The following is a 27318-nucleotide window of genomic DNA, read 5'->3' as shown; positions in this document are numbered from 1 at the left end:
TTCAAAGGGCGTGCGTGCTGCGTGTGTTCGTTGTTAGGTCTGGGCTGAGGCACGTACCCTAAATGTGGGCTGCTTATCAGTGGCCCATTTTAGTGGTTCTTGGGTCGGATTAGCCTTTGCTGACTAGCCAAATGTGTACTAAACTGGGGTGGCCCATCAGAATTGTATTAGTCTCGTTGGGCTAGTCAGATTTGCAGCCCTACGTTCCCCTTCCCCATAGTTTCCCAGGACGGTGAACTTACCTGAATCCGATGTGAAAGATCCGTTTTACGTTCCACTGCCCATTGCTCCCATTTGCCTATGCTTTTGGGGCTCTGTTGCCTTCCCCTTTTGCCTTGTACTCCTTGGGAATTCTACCGTTTTCTAGTCTTTGCCTTCTTGTGCACAGGGACACGCCATTGGCATTTTCAGTTTTTCCTCAGTCCCTAATGATGCATGTAGTGGGCATTTCTTGGATAGGTGACCGATTCTCTCACACCCCCTTGCAAAATATTCCCTCACCTTCATACTCGATTGGTTGTCTGTGGTTTTCAATTTCCAAGATGTTCGCAGTGGTACCTCAATAGGCACTTGGATGCAGATCCGTGCATATCTGCCTCTAAGGGTAGCATATGTGCACGTGTCTATCTTCAACAGTTTATCTATCTCCATCCTTACATGTTCTAGGATTTCCTTGTCGTAGAACTCAGTAGGTAGTTGTGGTAGCCTAATCTGTATATTTGTTGCTTGGATATTTGAGTTTGCCGGAACAAAATTTGGCTTCCAGTCCCTGACAGAGAGGAAGTGGCCCATAACGAATCATCTCCTCTGTGTAATGCTTTTGTCATATTCTCCTCCTTCACGAATTTGATGCTGAAAAAAATCCCATCCCAGGTCTATGAGGGTTAACTGCTCACTTGGGATCCAAAGCTGTTGTAATTTGTTCTTTAGGATGTGGTGTGAGAGTTTTCGTCCAATACTTTAATGATCACTAAGAACCTCCATGGATGGTAGATTCTTAACTTTTGGTCTTCGCTTAGGATAATTGGTTCAGTATTTTCCTCTTGCAACGACATTTCTAACGATGCCTCTGTCTGGTGATAAATGGGGTGATAGACACTTGATTTTGTCAAATATTTTTCCGCTAAGACTTCTTTGAGTTCTTCTTTGGTATCGTTTCAACTTCCATTGGTGATACGGTAATATCAGGCGGATCCGGGGGTTTCAGTAATGTTAATGAAATTGGGTCCTGCGCAGGGATGAAGATGGATCCATTTTAGAGAAAGGTTGAATAATTATACAAGTGGCCAGAGTCTCTCTTAAAGTTTTTAATATATGCATTTTAATTTTCCGCAACATGTATTCAACATGCATCTGTTACCAAAGATTTTTTTTTTTGGCTTTCTTAGAACTCGCCTTGGGGTTTGCTCCAGGCGGGATAATATTTAGATGCGTAAGTTTTAGTTCTAGTGAGACTTATGTCTCAAGCGCCTAAACGCATCTAACCCTTAGCGCTCGAAGCTCGCGTAACAGTTACTAACGTAAATTATGCGTCAAATTTTCTAATTAAGTACAACATTTCGCCCCTCCAATCTTTTAAAACATTATTTCTGACTCAATCTTGAATCTGGTTAAATATTTTTTTATCACTCTACAACTGTAAATAGCATACATTTAATATTATTTCAAATTATTTCAATCCATGACACGTTTTTCAGTCTGTTGAGCTTGGTTGTCCTCCAGCACAATTTCTTTGTCCTTTTTTCTTTTAATTTTTGTTGTTGCTAAATTCCAGCACAATCAATTTCAGACCCTTTCTCCACTCATCTGAACGTGGTCCCCTTTCTCTCTCCTCTTCTTCTCATTCTCTCTCTCTCTAAAACCCTCTCATTTCAGCAAATTCATCATCACTTCCTCTATATACTCTTTGTGTTTCAACAGACTTATACAAAAATTCGACAGCTTTTGAGAAGTTTCGAGAATCTACCAATGGCGGAATCGTCATCGAAATTTGATCGGCCGAGCTCTTCTTCTTCTAGTTCCGGCGAAGTTTCCGTGACCGTTGAGAAGGACGTTAGTGATGAAAATGGCAGTAAAACTGGTGGTGAAGGTGCTGACGTGGACAATAGAGAGTCAGTTGGTGATTCAGTTGGCATTACTGACTCTTCAGGTTTGTAATCTGTCTGTCACGCAATTCTGCTATTTCTCAGGGATTATGTCAATAGTAGAATTAACATACATAATTGGAAATTTATACTACCCCATTTCTTTTTACTCATCCATTATACTATAAATTAAATCTCTTTTAATTATAGCGTATCAAGAGAGAATTAATTATTTTTTCCACTTGTATCCTTAATTATAACCTTAATAAAGGTAATTTAGTAAAATAAACACTTAATTAATACTTTAGTAGCCGAATCAGTATACAAACAAACAGCTATATGAATGAAATCTTTCTAACCAATTCTGCTATTCCCCAGGTATTCTGTCAATAGTGAATTAATGTAATTGGAAATTAATACTACTTCCTCCGTTCCTTTTTATTCCTTCATTATACTAAGAATTCGTGATCGCGAAGCACAAAAACCTAGATGCAAAAATTTATCTATATGCGAACGCATTTTTTTTACTTGTCCACATTAGCAAATCAAGAGAGAATTAATTATTTTTTCCACTCTTATTTTTTTAATTAATTACACTTAATTAATACTTTTAGGAAGTGTGCAAAATGCATACTGCACGAGAAAAAGGAATGAGGGGAGTAGTATATATTACGACTTGTCATTGTGGAAGCTATTTTGTTGCATTTTATTAGCCGAATATGTAAACAGACAAACAACATATGAAATGCTTTCTCTTTCCTTTCCCGTTTTTATGCATGTGTTTGAGTAGACACGAAGTTTGAGAAACAAACAAATAATATCTTTTGATACCTAAGCTAATAATACGCAAAGTACCAAAATTGCCCATAATAAGAACACAACAATTTAATTAGAGATTGTAAGAGTTCCACATGCTCCTTTATCTTTCTATATCTGATAAAAAGAAATTGGCTTTTATATCAAGTGTGTTCCAATAGGTCATGTTAGAGCCCGTTTGGATTAGCTGATTATAAATAGCTGATAAGCTTGAAGTGCTGAAAAGCATTTTTAAGTGCTGAAACTGATTTTTAAAATAAGCATTTACGTGTTTGGATAGACGTGCTGAAACTGATAATAAACAGTTGATATGTTTGGTAGAAAAGTACTGATAAGTTGTTCTTTTGTTAAAAAGACTAAAATACCCTTAAAGTTTTTACAAAACATTATGAATTAAAAAGTTTCTTTGTAGAAAAAATGATAAACAATGAATATGGAATGAAGAGAAAATTAAAAAATCGGAAAAGGGCCTAAAATGGCCCTTTACTATATGAAATAGGACAGGCTAGCCCTCCGTTAAAAGTTGGTATCTATTCTGCCCTTGCCGTCAACAAATGGGCTCGTATATGCCCTCCATCACTAACGTGAGACTCATAAAGCCACGTGGGATATATGTGAGGGCAAGTTAGACCTAGTTCGAATTGTACAGGGGCATATATGAGCCAGTTATAATAGTCATTTCTCAAACACTTCACAACTCCATATCAGTTTGCTTAGACACCTATTTGACAACATCAAACTAATTATCATAGCAAATAAACTCAGTCATAAACACAACAAATGAACGACAATGACTTCATTAAATCCTTGTACAAAAACATAATGCTTCGTTACATAATAAAAGACAACAATTAAGCCACAATAACACTAACATTACATATCATTTCCCACTGATCCAAAGAACATAACAAAACATCCCAATATCCCACACATGAAAATCCACATCTTCTTCTGAAATTTAGCATCAAGCACAACTGAGTACTCTAAATCGGTCATTTTCTTCATTAGAACATTTCTTTCCAATTCCAAGGCTTCTATTCCTCCATGATCGACGAGCATCATAACATTCTCAAGATCAAATTTTCCTTTGGAGAGCAAATCTTTCACGGATTAGAGCTTCATTTTCCTTCTTTAAACTGCATATGAGATTTGAAACTCTAGGAGGAAGCTCTTCATCTTGCCATTCCCAATAGGAATATTTTTCATCCTAAAAACCAAAAATAAATAAAACAAATTTACAAACAAATCGGAATAATTAAAAAAACCCATCAAAAAATTTACTTACCTCATGCTTCGGGCACTTGAAAAAACTACTCCCAGCATTTAAAGGAGTCCATGCCATGAAATAATTGGCAGCAAGTCCGCAATGACACCTCTTATTCGGCCCCTTTGAGCTACTAGAACATTCTTATATTGTCTTTTGTTATGATTCGACCCCTTTGAGTAATGGTAAAAAATGGGGATATTAAGATAAAGTAATTACTTCCCCTATCCCAATTTATGTGACACATTTTCCTTTTAAGCTTGTCCCCTAAAAAAAGGTACCTCCCTCTATTTAGAAATAATTTAACTTTAAAATTCTCATTTTCCCTTAATGAGATGATTTATAGCCAAGCACCTAAGGGTTTAGCCTAGTGGTCAATGAAGTGGGTGGAGAATCATGAGGTCGCACGCTGAACGCTAATTCAGATTTTTATCCTTATAATCATGTATGAGGTTTAAGGGAGAGTCTAGTAATAATGATGTTGTTGGGAGAAACAAGGGTAAGAAGGTCTTATTAATTTCTCGATGAAGTTAAAGATTATTTGTTGGAATGTTAGAGGGATAAATAACACGGAGAAAAGGCGGATGGTGGATCTTCTTCAGAGAAAGTATAATACAGACATAGTATGCCTATCAGAAACTAAAATGAAGCAAGTGGATCAGCCATGTATCAGGCAGATCGGAGGTTCGAAGTAGACTGATTGGGTGGAATTGGGGGCACAAGGTAGAAGTGGTGGTATCCTAGTTTACTGGGATAAAAGAAGATGGAGTTGTTCAGATAAACACATAGGGCAACATTCAATTACTGTATTTTTGAAGGAAGAAAATACTGATTTTCAATGTGCATTCACTGGGGTCTATGGACCCTGTGATAGGAAAACAAGAAGGATTTTATGGAAAGAGATGGGAGCAGTTTCTGGATTAGTGTCTATGCCATGGGTTATAGGAGGAGATTTCAATGTTGTCAGATTTGAAGATGAAAAGATGGGAAGGGCTAGGAATACAAGAGCAATGAAAGAGTTTAGTAGAACAATTCAGGATTTACCACTTCATGGAGGCACTTTTACATGGTTCAGAGGTAATAGTAATCAATGTGCATCGAGAATTGATAGATTTCTAATCTCAGAGAGTTGGGATGATCAATTCAAATTCATAAAACAAAGAGCACTGCCTAGAGTTACATCAGATCATTGCCCTATTATACTGGAGTGCGGGGAATGGAGCAAAGGGAAAGGCTATTTTAAATTTGAAAACATGTGGTGTGAGCATAAGGATTTTAATGTACTTGTGGATAAATGGTGGAATTCATATTGCATTCAGGGGAGCCCTGATGTGATTCTAGCAAGAAAATTGAAATTGCTAAAGAATGATTTGAAGAAGTGGAATAAAGAAGTTTTTGGTAACTTGGAGGAAATGAAATCTAAGGCTATGTCCAGGTTGGAGAGACTGGACCAAGAAAGAGCATACAATCAGATTAATGAGCATGATAGAATTTCTATCATTAAAGAACCGGAGGAAATTGCTATTGAAGAGGAGATTAGCTGGAGACAAAAATCTAGATGTTTATGGGTTGAAAAAGGTGACAGAAATACCAAGTTCTTTCACAAACAGGCAAATGCACACAAGAGGTTTAATACTATCAATAAAATGATGATAGAGGGGAAACTGGTGGAAGATGAAAAGCTTATCAAAGATTATATTTTTAACTTCTATGAGAAACTGTTCTCTGAATCAGAGAATTGGAGACCTTTGTGGTCAGATGAAGAGCTAGAAAAACTCTCAGAGGATGAAAAAGAATGGATACAGAGACCATTTACTGTGGAGGAGGTGGAAAAAGTTGTCAAGTTATTTAAGGGGGATAAAGCACCTGGGCAAGATGGTTTCAACATGTTCTTTTTTCAAAATTGTTGGAACATAGTTAGGGAAGATGTCTGGAGAGCAGTGGAGTGGTTTTATCAGGAGAGTACATTCACTAAGAGCCTAAACTCAACTTTCATTGCTCTTATTCCTAAGAAAAAGGGGGCAGTGGAAGTGAAAGATTTTAGACCCATCAGCTTGTTGGGGAGTGTGTATAAAATAATTGCAAAGTTGATGGCTGAAAAATTAAACACGATGATAGGAAAATTGATATCAGATAATCAGAATGCCTTTATAAAAGGAAGGCAAATTATTGATGCTGCTATGGTAGCTAATGAGTGTCTTGAATATCTATTCAAGAGGAAGATTAAAGGGGTGGCCTGCAAACTTGATGTGGAAAAGGCTTATGATCATGTAAATTGGTCATGGCTGTTGAATCTGATGAAACATATGAATTTTGGGGAAAGATGGATTGGGTGGATAAAATTCAGTATATCCTCAGTTAGCTTCTCAGTTTTAATTAATGGGAGTCCACATGGATACTTTAATTCTCAGAGGGGGCTAAGACAAGGGGATCCAATATCCCCTATTTATTTTTGCTGGTGATGAAAATCTTTAGCAGAATGCTTTTAAAAGCAGAAAAGTTAGGGTGGATTAGAGGATTGAAAATTAGAAAAAGTGAGAGGGGAGAACTGTATGTCTCACACATACTCTATGCTGATGATACATTGATATTATGTGAAGCTGAAAAAGAGCAACTCTTACACCTCAGAGGAGTACTACTAGCTTTTGAAGCTGTCTCAGGATTGAAAGTGAACTTGGCAAAGAGTAATGTGTTTAGTATTAATGCCGAGCGTTGTATTGATGATCTGGCAGATGTTTTGGGTTGTAAAGTGGAGCAGCTACCATCCACCTATCTGGGTCTACCACTTGGAGCAAAAAAGAATGATGCAAAGATGTGGCAGGGGGTCTTCGATAGATGTAGCAGTAAACTGGTGTCACGGAAAAGACAATATTTATCTCTTGGTGGTAGGCTTACACTGGTCAATAGTGTGATGAATGGTATACCTACTTATCTAATGTCTCTCTTTAAAATGCCAACATCAGTGGAGAAAAACTTGAATACTATGAGGAATAAATTTTTGTGGGAAGGTAATAATGATAACAAGAAATTTCACTTGGTCAAATGGCAGGAGGTGATGAAAGAAAAGAAAGGAGGGGGATTAGGAGTGAGGAATCTAAAGATGCATAACAAAAGTCTTTTATTTAAATGGCTGTGGAGATATAATTATGATGGGAATAGATTATGGAAAAAGGTGATAGATGCCAAGTATGGCATGAAGGACATGTGGGCTCCTCGATCAATTCAATCTTCTTCAAAAGGGGGAGTTTGGAGCACAATTAGTAATCTTTGGAATGAATATAGTCAGTTTGTGAAACTGAAACTTGGAAATGGTAATAATACCCTGTTTTGGTCTGATATGTGGTTGGAAAATGGAAGTCTTAGATCAAAGTTTCCTGGTTTATTAACAACTCAATTAACAAAAACGGAAGAGTGTCAGACTTCTATTCAAGCACTGGCTGGCAGCTAATCTTCAGGAGAGGCCTCAATGACTGGGAAGTTGATGAATTTTCCCAATTGATGCAGTTATTGGATAATGTTAGATTGGAGGAAAACAGGAGAGCCTCATTAATATGGGCAGCAAGTAATGATGGTATTTTCACAGTCAGCAGTTGTTATAGCTTGTTACAAAAACAACAAGGGCTTTATCAGTTAAATTGGCCGTGGAAAGCAATATGGAAGTCAAAAGCACCTATTAAAGTAGCCTGTTTTGGTTGGATTGCAGCAAAGGAAGCTTTTCTAACTCAGGAGAACTTGCAGAAGAGAGGTTTTGCTCTATCTGATCGGTGTTACATGTGTGAAGGAGAGGCAGAAACAGTCAACCATCTAATCATCCATTGCAAAGTGGCAAAGCAGTGCTAGGAGCTCTTCCTAAATATATATGATGTCAAGTGGGCAATGCCTTCCAGTGTAAAGAGTTTGTTGGAGACATGGCAACAACAAAAAGTGGCAAAGAGTCAATAGATAGTATGGAGAACAATTCCTCTGTGTGTGTTCTGGACAATATGGTTGGAAAGAAACAGGATTTGCTTTGAAGGGGAAAGGCAGCATGTATCCAGGATTAAAAACAGATGCTTATTAAACTTGTATTTCTGGTGTAAAAGACATGTAATGGAAAATATGGAACAATATATGAATTTTCTAGAGGAGCTAGGAGGAATGTAGTTGCTTTGTTGTATTAGTTTGGATGTTTGTAATTTTTTACCATCTTGGTACCTTTTAATAAAATCTTACCTTATCAAAAAAAAGCTTCCATATCCTTTTTATGCTTAGCGCTTATAATTTTTTTTTGCGGCTCAATTCAAACGTGGTGTCCTGCCGGCTCTAATTTAGCTTTGTGTTTTAAAGCAAGCAAGCTGGATGCTAATTCAGATTTTTATCCTTATAATCATGTATGAGCTTCCATATCCTTTTTATGCTTAGCCCTTTAACTTTTTTTTTGCGGCTCAATTCAAAGGTGTGTTGCCTATATCTGTCGAAAGTTTTTTCTTCCTTCTCATGGACAAAATAGATGAACATTTATAGGAATAGGCTTTCTCTTGCCTATTGTTATTAAAGTCCAAGAGTCAATGTTTATCCTTCGATTTTTTACTTTTAAAAAAATGACATGCCTTGTTTTTTTTTAATTTAAATTTGGAAAAAGCAACATTTCCTTGCCTGAAAAAAAGATGATATTTCCCTCGTATAGTTCTGACCAGTTATTGCTATACCAAATTATAGTTCTATAGTAAAGAAATATAAAAACATGATTGTCGACAACTTTCAAGATAAAAGAGGAATGAACAGGGCTTATCTGTCATGCATAACAATTAGAAAATGACTGTTTATGAGTTGTGCAACTGGAAATGCAGTTGATTACTGTGGCTTCCGAAGCTTTTTGAAATGGACCATCTGAAGCTGACCGCAAGCCTGCAATTTAATATGCTAGGGACCCCTGCGATGGAACTTACAAGAGTAAATACGTTGCCTCCAGAGATTTTGACTTCTGAGAAGCCACAATCACCTTCGCATCATCTTAAGTTGGAGAGATCAAAAACTGAGACACCAACACATAGTAGCGGATTTGCTCAAGCGGCAGCAAAAATATTTGATAATAAAATTTCTGAACAACAGAAGGTATAGCGCAAAATGATCTCATCATGTCACTTCAAGTTTAAATTTTTTCTTCTATGATTAATATATCATGTCATAATTCTTTTGAACTCTTGTATTCATCCTTCTTCTCTGCTATCCTTTCTGTTGAACATAACCTGCATTCTTTTCCACTTACTTTTAACCTTTTATTAAACGATATGATTGCCAAGACATGTCTATAGTCCAGAATACGGCTTTTTGCAAAACATTCAACTGTAGCATACTCCTGAAATATTGGCAGGAAACATGTCAATCTCCATCCTATTCAGTTGCTTGCGACAGAGCTGGCATTGCTTAACTGCAAAATGGTAGAATCATTTGTCAGGAGACAGACTTTACCCAATGACGAAGTTCAAAAATCTGTCTTTCCTCCGAGAAAAACATGCCAATGCCATTTGAGTAGTGTGAGAAGAATTAGATATGCTTTAAGAGATTCCATTATTTGAGTATACATACTTTACACTTTAGTCCAACCCCCGAAATACATTACTACAGCAACAACAACAAAAAACTCAGTATATTCACACAAGTGAGGTCTTGGGAGGGTAGTGTGTACTACACAAACCTTACCCCTACCTAGTGAAGGTAAAAAAAGGTTGTTTCCAATAGACCCTCAACTCAGAAAGAGTGAGGAGTAAGAAGAAGAAGAGGAGAAAGAAGAAGAATGAGGGGAAAAGAAGGAAAAGGAAGGGGGGGGGGGATAAGTAGTGCAAGATAATAACAACAGGGAATACCGTACCTGAAGCGAACTATACCACATGCCGTAATATAGATCTAAGAATATGAAGGAACATGAGTGATACTAAAACTACCGGTAAGAAAAGGGAAAACTTTCAACTACCTACTAATCTTCTACCCTAATCCTCGACCTCCACACCCTCCTATCAAGGGTCATGTCCTCAGTAAGCTGAAGTCGCGCCATATCCTGCCTAATCACCTCTCCCTAGTACTTCTTTGGCCTACCTCGACCTCTTCTCAAACCCGCCATGGTCAACCTCTCACACCTCCTAACAAGAGCATCAATGCTTCTCCTCTTTACGTGCCCGAACCATCTCAGCCTCGACTCCCGCATCTTGTCCTCCACGGAGGCCACTCCCACTTTGTCCCGAATGGCTTCATTCCTACTATTATCTCTCCTGGTACACCCACTCATCCATCTCAACATCCTCGTTACTATTTCCTAAAATAGAAAAAAATATAGTATTCGTATTTCAGATTAAAAAAAAAAAGATTAGTACATCAAAGAACACAACCAATCCCAAGTTAGCTGGTATTTCGTTAGATATACAATAAAGCTGAATTTGAAATTTACATTGCTCCTTGATATGTGTCCATTGGACCCTTTTCCCCCTTAATAAAGGGTTTGAACCATTGACACACATGTCAATTATGTATTTTTTTCTAGCCACTGGAATAAGATTGGTTAATAAGTGCACAGGAAAGAAAAAAGAGGAGAAGTATCCCCAGAGTTTGGTTTACTTGGGGAGTTTAGAAAAATTAGTGTTACTTATGGAAAGGCAGCCGGTGAACCAAGGGGCAGAAGCTTGGAAGGAGAGACCTTCTTTACTTTCTCTTACTTGGCCTCTATTTTGTGCTATGGCCTATATCTAATTATCAATAAAGCTTTTCTCTTGCCAAGAATGATCCAACTTAATCTTTGGAAGCCATAGCAAAAGAACTCTTGAGACAACTTAAAGTGAGCCCCTACATCCTTTATTTTTTTATGACGGAGAAATCTGTTGGGCCAACGGCAACCTTTGAAATTCGGGGATGATGGGTCCCCCTCTATCCTTATCCACCTAAATACAAGAGTTAGTTCGCTTGGCACAAGGCTCGAACCTATTACCTAAGACGACAAGTCCCTCAACCTTAGCCAATTGAGCTAAATTTTTTGGGGCTAAGCAACTACATCCCTATGGAATATAAGGGCCAAAGTCACAGGAAAAAGCAGGGGTGTCGCAAATTCTCAGTCATATATATTTCAAATTATTTCTTCCCATGTGTTTAAGCCTTAATGGACAGAGTTATCCGGTACTTGTGCTGGTAGGAGGTAGAAGGTACCTAATGGAATTAGTCGAGGTGCGCACAAGCTGGTCCGGACACAACCGTTTTTAAAAAAAAGAAAATATCACAGCCAAAGGCTGGAAAAAGTTTAAAAGAGATAAGGAGACCTTGTGGTTGCCAATTTGGGTAGGTGATGACTTCAGAAATTTGGTTTAGAAGTGTGTATTGGCAAATGTGAAGATACAATCAAATAATGTTATTGTCTTCCAGCAAACTGATTAATCATACTAATAATATGAAGCACTGACTATGAAATGAATGATGAGGTCTATAGAGTGAGGTCCAGTTCATGGAATGTGCTGCTACGGAAAAGAACTGCATTTTCTTTCAACTTGGCGAGATATGTGAAGAGCAGAACTAGCATCTAATTACTTTTGAGATCCTTTACATAATATACAAAATGAAAGCTTGAGAAATAGTAGGCATGCATCGATGAGCAAATGATTGGCATTGATTTCTTAAGGCAAACTATCGCAAAAACTTTATTGCAAACTGAGTTGATGATTTGCTTTGAGCGTGCTGTCGTAGGTAGAGCTTTTGCCTATATGAATTGAGAGAGAAGATCATATAAACTACTAAGTAGGAAGACTAGAGGGCCACTAAATTAAAGTAGTTATCCCTAAGATTCTGTAGCGTTAAAAGTGACACATATATACTGGCTAGCCACATATAAACTTCACTTGCATTCAGGTTTTGCTAAGCCTTATATACTGGCTAGCCATGATTCTCATTCGTGTGGATGGGGCTATTCTCCTAAATAGAACTTTAGGGGTGAGCTTCTGTCAATAGTGTCAAAACAGATCACAAAATCAGTCTTGCCATACAAAGAACGTCTTACCCAATTGCAAAACAAGCAAGGCTCAATCTTCGCCCTTTGACTCATAGTTTGCATTGGGTTTCGATTTCTCTATTGCAGATTCTAAATTAGGTTTTTCTTTCCTTTTTCCTTACTGTCTGCACTTGGCTCTTTGCAGGCTGTTATAAGTCAAATATGGAATGGAGGTCTTAGCGATGCCTACATTAATCTATATATAGTAGTGCGATTAGACTGGAAGCATGTTTTCTGAAGAGGTTACTAGAGGCCTAAAGAAAGGAAGAACAGTGAGTGAATTTTACCGTGGAGAAATATGGGAATGGAGGTTTTAATGATGCCTACATTAATAATTAGAGGCCTAAAGAAGGAAAGAAGAGTAGAACCGTACCCGATGTTCCTTGGCTGCAGGAGAACATTGGCAGCTTAAGCTCAGGACATATAGTTATAGCTTTCTTTTATGAATGAGTAGTTTGGATTCTCAAGTAAACACACCATTTGCAAGTGATAATGTGAAGTGCGTTACTTGATAAAGAATCTAGCAATATTTTTTTTTTTTAGCAAAGCAACTTTCCTAAATATCACGCTTTGGTCAACCAGGCCAAATAGTGTTCGTGAAAGCATGACTATTGCTTTCTTTTTTGTTGTGTGTATATGATAGTTTTTTCATTTATACATCTGACGATATCTTAAAGGTAATATGGAATGTCTTCATTATTATCTTATTTTTTTAAAATTTATGGCAACATCATATAATTTTGTTTGTCTATATTCTGTCATTTGCTGTTTATTTTTACTGGATTTTATTATGTCCGTAAGGCTGGACATATATTCATCTACTGCATGAGATGTGTGTTAACCACTTAAAATGCTGCAGCTCAAATTGTTGAAGAGAATAGCTACTGTCAAAGATGATGGTACTGTAGAATTTGAAATTCCGGGTGATGTTGAACCCAGAGTGCTTGGAACTGGATCTGAAAGTGTGCATAGCGCAGTTGAGGATGAACCTCTTGATGCAACAGAACTTCAATATATTCCACCTATACAGATTGTAATTCTTATTGTTGGAACACGTGGTGATGTGCAGCCTTTTATTGCAATTGGAAAGCGTCTGCAGGTACTTGGACATCATTTGGCAAACAGATTGTATATGTACGAGTTAGGGATGTCACTAGATTGTAGATACATATGTATGTGCTCTTTGCATGTTAATTTGGCGAAACAGATTTCAGCTCTGCTAGGTGTGTATCTTTCTCTATGTACTGAATTCTACAATGGAAAGGGACATGCTACCTTTTCTCTTTCCGGTTTCCCACCTTTTTCCCTTTGGCTGCCATGCTAGCCCGTTCCCCCCACCCCCACCCCCCACCCCCAAAAAAAAAGGTGCAAATCTAAGAAAATTGCAAACTTTTTGTTCTTTTGGCTGCAGTGCTAGTTATCTCACATTTCTTAGTTTATAAAAGTCCAGCCCTCTGAGTGATTGTTATTGACATTGAACATCCAAATACCCTCTCAACCCATTCCAAATCCAAGAAAAGGTTATCCGAAGAGTTTCCTGAGGTTATCTAGGACCTGATTTTTATGGTTGGTAATGCTCAATTTTTGTTTAATTGTTTTGCTTTCTGGGAAGCTGTTTTTGTTGAAAATGGCTCTCTAAACTAGCCTGTAACTGCCTTTCCTTTCAAATATGGACCTAACACCTTATTGCATGAGTTTGTACAGAAACTCGCCATGCCTCTAGTCCATTTCTCAATTAAATTAGGACATGGTCAAGCCTGGAGACGCCACTAAACAAGAATACATGTTAGTGGTTCCCAATTTGAGGCCTAACCCTACCTCTTTCTCTTTGCTCATCTCCTTCACTAAATAGAATTTGAAATGATTCTTAAAGCCCAGACGCTATCCTTTGTTGTACCGCTTCAATTATGTATCATATAAGGTCTTCCGCATATTGATATAGCATTGTTTTTCTGCTGATAGGACATGTTGGCTCATAACTTCAGTTTGTAATTCTGGATCTAGCAGATTTTATTTAGTAATTGAAAATTGTTTCTGTTATAAGTTACAAGGGCTGCTACCATTTGAAACTTGTAACTGCCGTTTGACTTTTTGAGCTGTCACTGGTTAGACAAAATTTTGTAAACTTTCTTTTATGGGCGAATCCTGTGTTTCTGAGATCTTAATCTAATTCTGTTTGACTTTTTAAATAGTTCATAGATTAGGAGAGTAATTGTTCCCTCGATGCCTCTTGCGTGACCCTAATTTTGTTGTAGAAGTTGAACTTTATGTGATGCATTGTGAACTTCCGTCAAAAAGAACTTTTAATAATTTGTCATTCCTTGTCATAGTTGGAAAAGTATGCCATGGTCGTTACTAGTTTATTGACAGAACTGTCGATGCAGGATTTTGGCCATCGAGTGAGGTTGGCGACGCATGCAAATTTCAAAGAGTTTGTCTTGACTGCTGGATTGGAATTCTATCCCCTTGGGGGTGATCCAAAAATTTTGGCTGGATGTATGTTCCTAAATTTCCCGCTTGTTCTGAAACTGATTTGGCAATCTATTGTGGTTCTCCTGTCTCGCTTGAACTTTGCGCAATTGCTGTTCATTTGTGATGGATGTTTACTACTTTTAAAATAATACATTGTGAGATCCAGTAGTCCATTCATCATACACTTATGTAACTCTGCTAAAGCTGGAATAAATGGCAGAGAACCAGCTTTTTCTTGGTTTACATGCTTGTCGAGAACCTTGATTTTAAACAGTCACATGGGAGACTTCAGGAATAAGCACAAAATAAAATAAAATAATAATTCAGTAATAAGCTTCTTGCACTGGTTAGATGCACTCAAGTTCTTATTTTCTCTAATTGAAATAAGTGTCTTGCATTGCATTACTTAGATGCACGTAAGCTTTTTCTTAAATCCACTACAAGTATGCTCTGTGGGAATTGCACTTTATTTTCACTAAACTAAACAACTGCATTATATGCCATGGTTTGCCTTGTGTGCGAATTTTCTTTTCGTGAATTCTCTTGGGCATGAATTTGAGGATTAGTATTATATATGATGTGTATTTTCCTACATATCATTTGAAAGACAAAATTCATAGTTGCATCTGGTGTATCTGGTATATCTTGCAGTGTGTATCTGGTGGATGCATCCGGTCATTCTTGCAAGTCATTAAATATGTAAGTCAACTAGACAATTACAATTTTCTTCCTCTTGCATATACAGACATGGTTAAAAACAAAGGATTTTTACCTTCCGGACCTTCAGAGATTCCTACTCAAAGAGCTCAGTTGAAGGATATTATATACTCTCTACTCTCACCCTGCAAAGAACCTGATATGGATACAGGGATTCCCTTCAAAGCAGACGCAATTATAGCTAACCCCCCAGCATACGGTAAGATTAGTAGTTTATGCATCTTCTATACTATTTTATTCATTTCCTTGTTTATGTATTGGCTTGCCCCTTATTTCCTGTTTTCATTATAGTCAAACTCTCCTATTCCTATATGCTGATATTTTTATTGAGTGATATGCTTCAAGTTATTTTTAAAGGCTGAATTAGTAGTATTATAAATTGAAAAAAGAAGGATCTTACTCCAGCAGTTAGAATAAATATTTCAGGTACAATCCCAAAGCATATACTAAGCTCCTTCTCTTATTGGCAAGGGCAAGTAAAGTGAGTAATGCTTGGACAGAGTAAATTATATTACCTTAGACATAGTAGGGAAAACTTTCCATGTGTGTGTCAAGCTTGAAGTGTGTCCTTTTCTTTGCAGCACACGGGGGAAAATTCTATAATATTTCTCAATTTTTGCTTCTTCAGTTTAGTGGAGAACAATTCACATGTACTAGATTTGGCAAGGGATCAGAGAGTCTGTAATCACCGAAAAGAAACTGTCTCTGAGAATTTATTGATTCTAACACTTATTAGCATATAATGAAAAAATTTATTGCTAACTTGGAGATTCTTTTCAAATTATCTTTCTTTTTTGGATAACCATGGTGTTTCTTTTCAAATATTTATGTTGGATTAGTGCTCATGAAGTTGACATTTTAATGCATAAAAGTAGTAGTTACATGTTAATCCAACAAATGCATTCAAGCGTTAATGTTGATGACCCACGAGTGTATATTCAATATGTATATTTCCATTTAAATTTGGAAGATGGGTCTTACATTTATTATGCCATTACTTCTGATCTGTGAAAATATCTTCTCGATTAGGAGTATCTTTTGTGGATGCAAGTAGTAGTTAAACTCTTGTTCATTGGGTTAGAAGTGCAGTTGTGGAGTGGTGACTACACATGATTGACCTGCAAACATTTTAGTTCTTGCTGTTATAAGGCATAGAATTTGATCTGATCGGTGGTTTTGTGTGGGTTACAGCTAATACAATTGAATCTTTAGTGGAGTTTGACATTTGAGGCAACGATATAACATGTTCCAACTCTCTATCTGGATGTACAAGATGTATTATGCATGCTTGGCTTAGTTTTATTGGTTCATAAAAGACCATTTCCACTTGTCCTAGATAATGCAGGTCCAAGTGAATCAAATATTCTATTGATGATTCACACAGTTTTCAAAAATTTGTTGTACGGCATGGCTTATGGACCTCCTTTCAACTCTGTTGGGGGCATGCCAAAGCTGTTGTGCTAGTCAAACATTTTGGGTGTATACATATGTTAGAGTTATTAGAGTAGTATGTCCTACTAACATTGAATCCCATTTCAGGGCATACACATGTTGCAGAAGCATTGAAAATCCCGATTCATATATTTTTCACAATGCCATGGACGTAAGTTTGCTTGGGTAATGGAGGCTTAGGAAGCTACTTAGTTTTTCATTCTATTCATTTCCATTTAGATATCCTGTTGACAAGTTAGATCTGGGCCTTAATTTATCATCAAATGTATTTTATCTTTTGTACAGGCCAACTAGTGAATTTCCTCATCCTTTGTCCCGTGTAAAGCAACCAGCTGGATATAGGGTAAGTTGGATTTCGGCATCTACCGTTCGTATCTTGTCTTTCCGTGTTTTTTAATGTTGCAATGATGTACTGTACTTTTTTTCTATCTCCCTTCCCACCCTTCCCACAAAAAATAAAATGGTTGGTTTCTGTTCACGTTTTTTCTTTTACGAACTGTGCAGCTATCATATCAGATTGTTGACTCCTTGATTTGGCTAGGAATACGCGACATGATAAATGATGTTAGGAAGAAAAAACTGAAACTTCGACCAGTCACATATTTAAGTGGTTCACAAGGCTCTGAGTCGGATATCCCACACGGATATATTTGGAGTCCTCACCTTGTTCCTAAACCAAAAGGTTCATTCTTCAGATTTCTTTTTACCTGATATAAGAACTCCTTTATCTTTCTCAGCTTTAACTTGTTTATCTGATATAGTGCAAACTTTGTATAAAATCCCTTTTATATTCCATTACTCCTATGAGAGCCTAATAGTTCGTAGTGCATCATGTTGTATCTTTTTCATATTCTGATCCTATGAGATGCCATTACTGTTTATTAAGTTGTCACTCTAGCTTTATACTGTCTGACTTTTGCAGATTGGGGACCCAAGATTGATGTGGTGGGATTTTGCTTCCTTGATCTTGCATCGGGTTATGAACCTCCAGAAGTACTTGTAAACTGGCTTAAAGCTGGTCCGAAGCCCATATACATTGGGTTTGGTAGTCTTGTGAGTTTCTTGGACGTTTACTTTCTTTATAATTTTTCTCTCTATCTATTCCCTTCTTCTCTCCCTTCGATCCAACAAAAAGAAAATACAGAATACTCCCCCCCACCCCCACCCCCACCCCCCCGAACTTGGCATTTCGATAACCTCGACCCTGTAACCAATCTCACCTGATGTGGATGAGACAAACGCTCTGCCACATCGATTTTTTTTTCCATGTGGCGTTTTTTTATAATAAAATATATTTTATTACTTTTTAAAATTTGTTAACCTTTTGGATCATCTTTTTCAGGCCAAATTTGTTAAGAAACTTGGCTGAAACTCCATTATTTAGGCTAATCTTTTTTAGCTAAGAGTAATGGAGTTTCAGCCAATTTTGTACTCCAATAGATTTGGCCTTAAAAAAAATATGCAGTTGAAACAAATTGTTGATGCATTTAAAGAAAGAAATAAAATAAAATACACCAATATAATTCAATTATATTGGATAGAACTTTTTTATTTCACCAAAAAATAATAGAGCTCTAGCAAAATCTTTTTACAGATTTGGCCCCAAAAAATTAAAAAATACACAGAATGTATAGTCATTGCATCCAAAGAAGAAATACACAATTGAAGCTCCACTATTTTGGATAAAAAAAATTTTGGCTAAAAATACTGAGTTCCTATTTGGCCCCAAAAAGAAGAAATACACAGTTGGAAAAAAATAGTCATTACATCTATAGAAGAATAAAAAGAAATGCACAGTTGGAACTCCATTATTTTGGCCAAAACCTCTTTTATTTGGCTAAAAACAATAGAGTTCCAGCCAAGCTTTTACATATTTGGCAAAAAGAAGAAATACGCAGTTACAACAAGTAGTTATTGTATCTAAAGAAGAAATAAAAAGAAATACAAAGTTGGGGTAAAAATATGCATTGTATATGAAGAAGAAGCAAGATGAAATGCAAAACTGGAACAAATAAATCATTGTATATGACTACGTGGCAATAACGGTTGGAAAATACTCCACTTAGAAGCTGATTTGTTGATTTTTCTTCATTCCCACACGCCTAAAATAGAGTGTATTCTAGCTATTTGCCATGTCAGCAGTCTAGGGATCGAAGCTGTCAAACTGCCAAGTTCAGGGGGTAATCAGGACTAAAAATAGTTCAGTTGTGCACTGAATAAACGGTTGCCAAGTTTAGGGGGGTTCGGATGTATTATGCCAAAAGAAAAAGGAAAAGCAAGAAATCTCTCCGTATGTAACCATCTGTCCCTTCTTTGGTTCTGCTGAGGAAGCTTTGAAAAAGGGGCTGTGGTGATTTCTTCTTGTTGTACCTTTGCAGTTGGATTCCGGTAGTTAGTGGTTATCTATGTATATTATGAACTGTGTTCGACAAACTATTATTCCTTTCAGACCCTTATCTCCACATTAAGTGCATATTAAGAGACGCATAAAATGCAGGCTCGCTAGGAAAGGCTCTGCTATACAAACTAGGTTCTAGGCGTTTTAAAGTACAATTCAAATAATGCTAAATATCCTTCACGCTAAACTCGTGCTACAAATCAAATTATTGTTTAATACCCTGACTTCAGCTTTATTTTTTTCTTGAAAATAATATCTATCTTCTAATTTAACTTATTTCTCCTATCTCAGCCTGTTCAAGAGCCAGAGAAGATGACCGAAACAATTGTTAAAGCACTCGAAATCACTGGACAAAGGGGAGTCATTAATAAAGGCTGGGGTGGCCTCGGAAACAGTAAGAAGTTTTCTTCTGCATTTACTTTATTCCGCTTACGAGAAGTTTTCTTCTGCATTTACTTTATTCCGCTTACGAGAATAACCCGTTATTTTTGCTATTGTACTTGTGTATTTGTAGATTATCTCTTAGAGAGGGTATTCATTAGCTTATTTACCTGCTTTTCTTTGTGGCTCCAGTGGCAGAACCAAAAGATTTTGTGTATTTGCTCGATAACTGTCCCCATGATTGGCTTTTCTTGCAGTGTGCTGCAGTGGTGAGTCTTTACTAACCTTGCTTTTTTGTTTCTTCATTCTTTAAGATATCCATTACATTTTATCTTTCTTCTTTAAGCTATACCATAATAATATATCATTCTTTAAGATATCCATTACATTTTATCTTTCTTCTTTAAGCTATACCATAATAATAAGATAAAGGTGGCTTAAGGAAACATTGGAAGAGAAGTTAATGGTTGGTGGGCCGGCAGAATGCAAGCTGGAGACTGACAACTGATTTGATTCAGGACTTTAGGGAGCTCTACTTTTAGAAAACCTTTAATTATCTTGTCCTGGAACGAAAAGGAACGAATTGAGCAGAGCGAATATATGTGATTCATTAGCCAACCCAAACTAGTTTGGGATTGAGCGCTAGCTGATTGATTGACTAAATTACTCCAAGCTTGGTATTTGTATAAATAGCAATATGAACAAATCTTATACTTCCTTTCAGGTGCACCACGGGGGTGCTGGAACAACTGCTGCTGGTCTTAAAGCCGCGGTAGCATTTCTAACTTCCTTATTTCCCCGCTGCTATCTATTCGGGCTATCTATAACGTATCATCTTTATTGGATTGCAGTGTCCAACAACTGTTGTCCCTTTTTTTGGTGACCAGCCATTTTGGGGGGAAAGGGTGCATGCCAGAGGTGTAGGGCCTCCACCCATACCAGTCGATGAATTTTCACTTGATAAGCTGGTTGATGCAATCAAATTCATGCTTGATCCGAAGGTAATTTTACTAAAAGGTTCAGCACATATTCTTTACTGTAATTTGATAAAGTTATGTTTGCGCACACTCCACCCTACCCAGACCTCACTTGTGAGATTTTAGTGGGTGGTTGTTGTTGTTGATAAAATTATGTGCTAAGTGCCTGCTCAAGTCTTTACAATATTCTCCGGATAGCAAGTCACTTGAAACTTTTGTTTGTGGTTACCAATTCAGAGAGATATCACGTGTTCTCTCGGTTGAACTATTATTATTATTATTAATTGCTCTCCAGTTCAGCTTGCATGCATCTCGACTATTCCACCAGGTACCTGCCACCTCCCACCAGCACCGGTACCGAGTAACCCTACCCACTTAGGTTTAGACAGATGGAAAGAAATCACTTTCCATTTTTGTCTCTGTTGGGATTTCAACCATAGTCTTCCATGGTTTTCATCCACATAATTGATGATAGGCCACCCCTTTGAGTGCAACAATATCCTCTTATTTCGTTCGTTTGTGAAATATTTCGAATATTTAAGGTAAGTTTGAAATGTTTTTGATATGAACTGGTGAGATGGTGCACAGGTGAAGGAGCAAGCGGTTGAGCTAGCCAAAGCTATGGAGAACGAAGACGGAGTCACTGGAGCAGTAAAAGCCTTCTTTAAGCATCTACCGCGTAAAAAACTTGAGCCTGAGCAATTGCCTAAACGATCAAGTGTTTTTTCAATAAAAAGTTGCTTTGGTTTTTCCTAAATCTGAATGGTAAAGATGTGCTCCGGTTTTTGTGCATTCTTCACTAGTAAACTATTGTATTCCATTCTTGTGTAATTATGTACTCCTATTATTTATACATATTGCCACTGGTGCTTTTCTGACAGAAGGAAATTACAACCTGTTCCATGCATTGAGCCGTAATTGTTGTAATCATTACATTGTTCCATGAATTTATGTGCACATCGATTTCCCCAAAATGATACCAATTGTAATATTTCATCAAAGAAGAATCTGGTTGTAATGACAGTTCCAAAATATCCTTGAATTCATCCTCAGTCATTTTTTTGTTGTCCTTGTACTACAAGATATATATTCTCTGTTCATTCTTAACAAGTGTAAAAATTTTGTTTTTATTACTTAAACTGGCAGTACATTAACAGGATGAACGTGGTAGAAATGCTCGGAAAATCTGACAAGACAGAAAATACTTCTGACCACTTTCGATATAATGTACAAGCAGCACACGAAGTATAAAATGAGAGAATATATCTGAGCTTTTTTTATGATGCCCGTTTGTAGGTGTCATATGATAGATAACTAAGGGCCGCTTGGCCACAATTTTATTTTTTCTTTTTTCCGGATTTTTTTTTTTTGGAAATCAGTGTTGACTAAGAAAATTTTAAATTTCACTTTTGAATTTCGAAGATTTGAAAAACTCAAAAAAGTTATTTTTCGAAATTTTCACCTTAAATCACTCAGAAAAATTCAAAAACAACTCGAAATTGTATTAATATCCAAACACAACTTTAATTTTCAAATATCATTTTCAAAAAATTCACTTTTTTTTCGAAATTTCACGGTTCGGTTTTCTGTTTGCGATTTTAATAACCAAAACCGAACCAAAGTATTTTCGGTATGATTCGGTTCTCTTGCGGTTTGGTGCGGTTATTTCCGATTTTATTTTTCGGTGCTAGTGTAACAATATGTGCCACATCCATTTATGTGGTGTTATCCTTCATCCAATTTGTTACTGTACATTAGATTCCTAATTATTCTGTTATTCAATGAGACATTTTACTTCACTATTAACAAGTGATGCCATCTTTTGTACTTTAACTAGTTTTGCATTGTCCTAGTGGTCTGTTAATTCATCTCTGTTTTGTGACCGTTCTAACTGCTGTATTTTATCCTGTGTGGTGCTGTCAAACATGGCCAATTGGAAGAGAATCTGTAACGTCACAAAATAAACTGAAGCTAGAAACTGAGAAGAGCTTCATGAGTTTCCTTATCTTCTTTTTTCTTTTAGCTAACAAGATGACTGACAAGGCAACTAACACAGGAACGAGGGCTAAGAAGGATATATCCCTTTTATGGTGAGAAACAAATCTGTCGAGAAAACACTAATGAAGATAGAAAAATCTAAATCTATCAGATCATTGGTAAAAGAAACTCTTAGCTTCTCCCTAAAAGATTTCTTAGTTGGATTGTTTAGATACCCTTCTTTTAAAGTGATTTGATGTGAAACAATCACTTAAACTTTTTAAAAGTTAGTGACTGGAAGTTGTTTCAGAAAATATAACAAGAAGTTGACTAATTGTTATCTGATTAGCTTTAGTTGTGTCATTTAACATATTTTCAAAGATAGGGGTCTTTCGGCAATAGAACCCATATTTTAAAAAAAAATGATTTTTAAAAACCGAAATACTAAAACCGAACCTCGAACCGAACACCAAATTTTTAAAAAATATAAACCGCAAACTGACTGAAAAACCAAATAAACCGAACCGAATAAACTGAAATTATCAGTTCGGTCGGTATTATGCCCACCCGTGCCTAAAAGTGCTAAAAAGCGAAAAGTAGATCTGAAATAACATGGAGGTTGGTCTTTATGCAGTATAAAACAGGGAATTTTTAGGAATAAAAAGGAAAACTGTAAGCATTACAGCATAAATTCTCAGGACACTGCTCTTAAATAACTAATATAGGTACAAGACACCCAGAAATTTACAACCAACCACATTACCCCTTAACGAATACATTCAAGAATAGGGAATTCCTTTACTATAAGATTTGAAAGCCTACTAGTAATATTGGAGCAAGTCAGAGACACTAATAATTACCACGAACAAGATCCATTTCTGCATTTCTTACTTATACTTTTCCATTATTCTCCTTGCTTCTTCTAGACTGTCGTCAACGGAAGTGGTGCCTGTGCCTCCACCACCTTTTGGACCATCGTCTTTGTTCAAGGCTATAAATCCAAAGTAAATGACTCCCATCATCGCCTATACATTAACGAGGAATTTTAGTCGTCAATGAACAAATGTTAGTTTGAAGATCTATTATGAAAAGCTAAGAAGAAGGAAAATAATGAATAAAGCTAAAAGCAGACATGGAGCACTGAGGAACTTTTGAATGTTCCTTCCACTTTAGAGAGGGGAAAAGATAAGTCAGATTGAGGTTTTTGGGCTTTATAGTTTTATGAGTGAACTGTGCTAAGTAATACCAGAAGTTTTTATTGCTGCAACAATGACAATGTTCCCTAAAAAAGTGAAGAATGAAACCAAAGTAGTAGCTATGTGTTCCTGCGGTGCTGGAAACATACCAACGCGAAGAAAGCTGTTGACAGGAATGACTTGAGTGCAAAAAGAGCAAGGGCCCCTGCAACTACGGTCACAGAAATCCTGGCTATCGGTCTTGGGATGGCATCCTAACATCAAACAAGAGAAGTATATGCAATTCGGTAAATGGATAAACACGATCTTCTAGTATCATCATTGATAACATGATCAAATTGACACAAACTCGACTTACAGGTACCATGCTGGTTCCAGCTTCAATTCCATCCTTTCCAACTCTCCATGCAGTTTGAAGAACTATTAAAATTTCAGCACACATTGGAATAATCATTGGAGTCTAGACTATAAGTCAAGAAAATAAGGCAAAGGAAAACTTACTGTTCTACACGAAGCTATCTGAAAATGCTCCTTTTTCTAACTAAAACTTTCCTAACATTTTATATTTTATTCTACCTAAATAGGACATAAAGAATGCAAACAGCGGCTTGTTCTTTGAGTCCAATTGTGCGGAAAAAATGCCTTCTTTAGGGAGAACTAACTTCCAGTACAATTGCCCGCAAAGACCCTGTGCATTGACACTTCCAAAGGATAGTTTTTAAATTTCGAAAGAAATTCTTTTGCCATTGAAGTTTGTTGTCCTGATAAGCATAAGTACTTATCTCAATGCAAGAAGCAGCAAAGAACATTAAGGTCAAACTGCTTCAGAATGCAGTCATGATTCTTTACATGTAAGTACTAACAACTCATGCCCCATTAGAACATCCCAATACATCAAGAATGCTCTATAAGATGTGTATGGTTTTTGGATAGAGCACAAACAAAAATTCTCTTCTAAATATCTTTGCAACATTCAAGTGCTATTTTCCTGAAATTCGGGTATAAAACTTCACAACTAACATCATTTAAAATGTCATAGCATCCAATAAACAAAGGGAAAAACTGGGAAGTACTCCACACCTCCCTAGTTGCCAATGGCTTAAGCACGGTTCCAGAACTACTTCAATTTCTTCCTAGTTCCTACTAGTACTATCAAATAATCTTCAATTTGAAAACTTGATTCCTGCCTTGTCTTTTAATCCAAACAAGCTGTTCTGCGTAAGTCTTGCATTTGGAACAACCCCTATAGTAGAACCAAGCTCCTATATAATAGGACCCGAAAGACAGGCACTATCACTGTTTGATGAGTCAAAAAGCATTTTTAAAATGTTTAATTACAAAAAAAAAAAAAAAAAAAAACTGAGGTAATATTTTTAATCATCCATGAATATAGTACTAAAACAAGATGTAACCAGGAGCGGAGCTACAACCCCGGCGAAGGGTGGTCTATTCAATAGCCTTCACCGAAAAATTATACTCCTATGAAGAGGTGGAGCTAGTGTTGACGTTACGGGTTTGGCCGAACCCAGTAACTTTGGTCCAATCTCTGTATTTGTCTTAAGAAATTCATTCAACATGTACAAGATATTAATTTAGAACTCCATAACTTAAAATGACAAGAATCCCGAACACATAAGTTTCAAATCTTGGCTCCACCTCTACTCTTGTATAATAGGTCACATATTGCTTTTTATACATACATATAGAATCTTGAACACCCTTAAGTTCCTGGCTTCGCCACGGGATGTACCAATGTAGATGCTACTAGCAGAGCAAAAAATCAGAGAATTCCAAGCTAAACAATGGGTTTATTTAATGGTCGCAAACGGCTAATATCAGTTCCACCTATGTACAAAGCATACTCAGTCTCTACACCCAAAAATAGTCCAATGAATCCTCCTAATACTGAACATAAATACAAGAAAACAAATACAACAACAACAACGACGGCCTAGTGAAATCATACCGGTGGGGTATGGGGAGTGTAGTGGGCACACGTTATCCCACCCCGAGAGGTAGAGAGGCCCAAAGACAAGAAAACAAATACAGATTATTAATATAGCCAACCCCAATTGAGATTTTCAGTTAAACAATAAGAAATTAACTCAAAACACTTTAGCTAATCCACAATGTTCTCTATAACAGTAAAAGATTGTACCTTTCAAGAAATTGGATTGAACTGCAAATATTAAGGGTGTGGCCTGAAACTTGTTGTGGCTCCTGAGATTCTTGAATTGTTTGGTGGATAAAGCTGATTGCTTTTTCAACTTTAGCAATGAATTTGAGGCAAAAAATGGTGATGGGTTGAGAGCAGAAAGTGTAATTTGATTTCTTCTGTAAAAACATTTAGGGGATTTCAGTGAAACAAAAAGTATAGAATGAAAGGCAACTGTTGAAGCCATATATATGTAAGTATATATTTTGCTCAGTATGTATTATGATATAGAAAAAGGAACCCCAGAATTTTATTTTAATTATTATGAGCAGAAATCAGATATATAGTGTTACCATTATTCTTTGTGAGGCTATAAAAATTGGATTCTGAACTTGAATTGGAATAAGATTGAAAGAGGTGGTGAACTTGAACTTGAATATTGGGCTTGTGTTTCAGATTGGGCCTAAGGAGAGCAGTCTTGGGGAAAAGTCCATTATGGATGGGCTTCAGGGCCAGTAACATAAAAGGGCCTTTTTTTAAATCTTCAACAGACATTTAGTTAGAAATGACACTAGGTAGCCACTCTAAAGGACTACTATTTCGAAATTAGCCAATGTGCCATGAATTTCAGTTTTTCGGGACACAAATGACCTGAATTATCCTGTAATTAAGATTTTTAGTTCAAATTTTCTGAACAAAAATAAGTATTGACTAATCTCTAAATTACACCACTAAGAATGATTGTTTGTGTACTTCACCGAGATGTTAGGTCTTTTAGGATTTGTTTGAGCCTCTTTTGGGGGATTTTTACACTGTATGTCCGGTTTAAAGATTCATTTAATACATGAAATTTTTACATGCTTGCTCTCTCTTTAAAAACTATTCTCATAAATAATAGTAGACTTTGTTTATTCCAAAAATGATATTTTTTTAAAAACCTTTTTAGCACTTTCACGTTTATAACTCCATTAACTAAGGGATCCCTCTACATTAATACACCTTTTACTACATTTCGTTTTCCTCACTCTTCCATAATTTTTTTTTCTCTTCCATAAATAACACTTACCCAAATATATCAAAGGTTATGAAAGAAGAATATCTCAAAAATAATTCCCTCTGCACAATGAGAATTTGCTTTTTTTTTTAGTTTTAAACTTTTTTCCGTACAATTTTATTTTAACTCAAAATATACCTTTAATATATTTCAAGTAAATTATATTGTGATAATTTACAATATAAATATTCCATCAATATGTCATATATATTTTTTATATGTATTTATACCACATATATAACTTATATATATACATCATAATACATTATTATATTGATATTATTCAAAGAATATTGCTAGCAAATACCTTACATAAAATTTAATCTAAAATGTTAGCATGCCACTAATATGTATATAGAAGAAAAGAAAT

At 36.4% G+C, this 27318-nt stretch overlaps 2 protein-coding genes across 3 annotated transcripts; one reads left to right on the top strand and one right to left on the bottom strand.

Annotated features, from left to right (window-relative positions):
- Nucleotides 1-1778: 1778 nt before the first annotated feature.
- LOC142171508 (sterol 3-beta-glucosyltransferase UGT80A2-like) lies at nucleotides 1779-21622 on the top strand. Of its 2 annotated transcripts, none has more exons than XM_075233976.1 (14): nucleotides 1779-2149; nucleotides 9071-9258; nucleotides 13029-13268; nucleotides 14554-14665; nucleotides 15387-15557; nucleotides 16898-16961; nucleotides 17096-17153; nucleotides 17315-17492; nucleotides 17733-17863; nucleotides 19500-19602; nucleotides 19782-19858; nucleotides 20314-20361; nucleotides 20441-20590; nucleotides 21155-21622. In XM_075233976.1, the coding sequence occupies exons 1-14, from the start codon at nucleotides 1969-1971 to the stop codon at nucleotides 21320-21322; spliced, it is 1869 nt and encodes a 622-aa protein (XP_075090077.1). In that variant the 5' UTR covers nucleotides 1779-1968; the 3' UTR covers nucleotides 21323-21622. The 2 variants fall into 2 exon arrangements, with proteins under 2 accessions (XP_075090077.1, XP_075090078.1); XM_075233977.1 differs by having other exon boundaries at nucleotides 2011-2149; nucleotides 8994-9258.
- Nucleotides 21623-23168: 1546 nt separating this feature from the next.
- LOC107797118 (uncharacterized) lies at nucleotides 23169-26244 on the bottom strand. Its single transcript, XM_075233974.1, has 4 exons — nucleotides 25898-26244; nucleotides 24098-24159; nucleotides 23889-23993; nucleotides 23169-23568 (listed from the first exon to the last, which is right to left on the bottom strand). Exons 1-4 carry the CDS (start codon nucleotides 26139-26141, stop codon nucleotides 23431-23433), a joined length of 549 nt encoding a protein of 182 aa, XP_075090075.1. The 5' UTR covers nucleotides 26142-26244; the 3' UTR covers nucleotides 23169-23430.
- Nucleotides 26245-27318: the final 1074 nt, after the last annotated feature.

This window comes from Nicotiana tabacum, chromosome 17 (genome assembly GCF_000715075.1).
Source record: "Nicotiana tabacum cultivar K326 chromosome 17, ASM71507v2, whole genome shotgun sequence".
Lineage (NCBI taxonomy): Eukaryota > Viridiplantae > Streptophyta > Magnoliopsida > Solanales > Solanaceae > Nicotiana > Nicotiana tabacum.
This window is presented reverse-complemented; position numbering and strand designations above follow the sequence as displayed.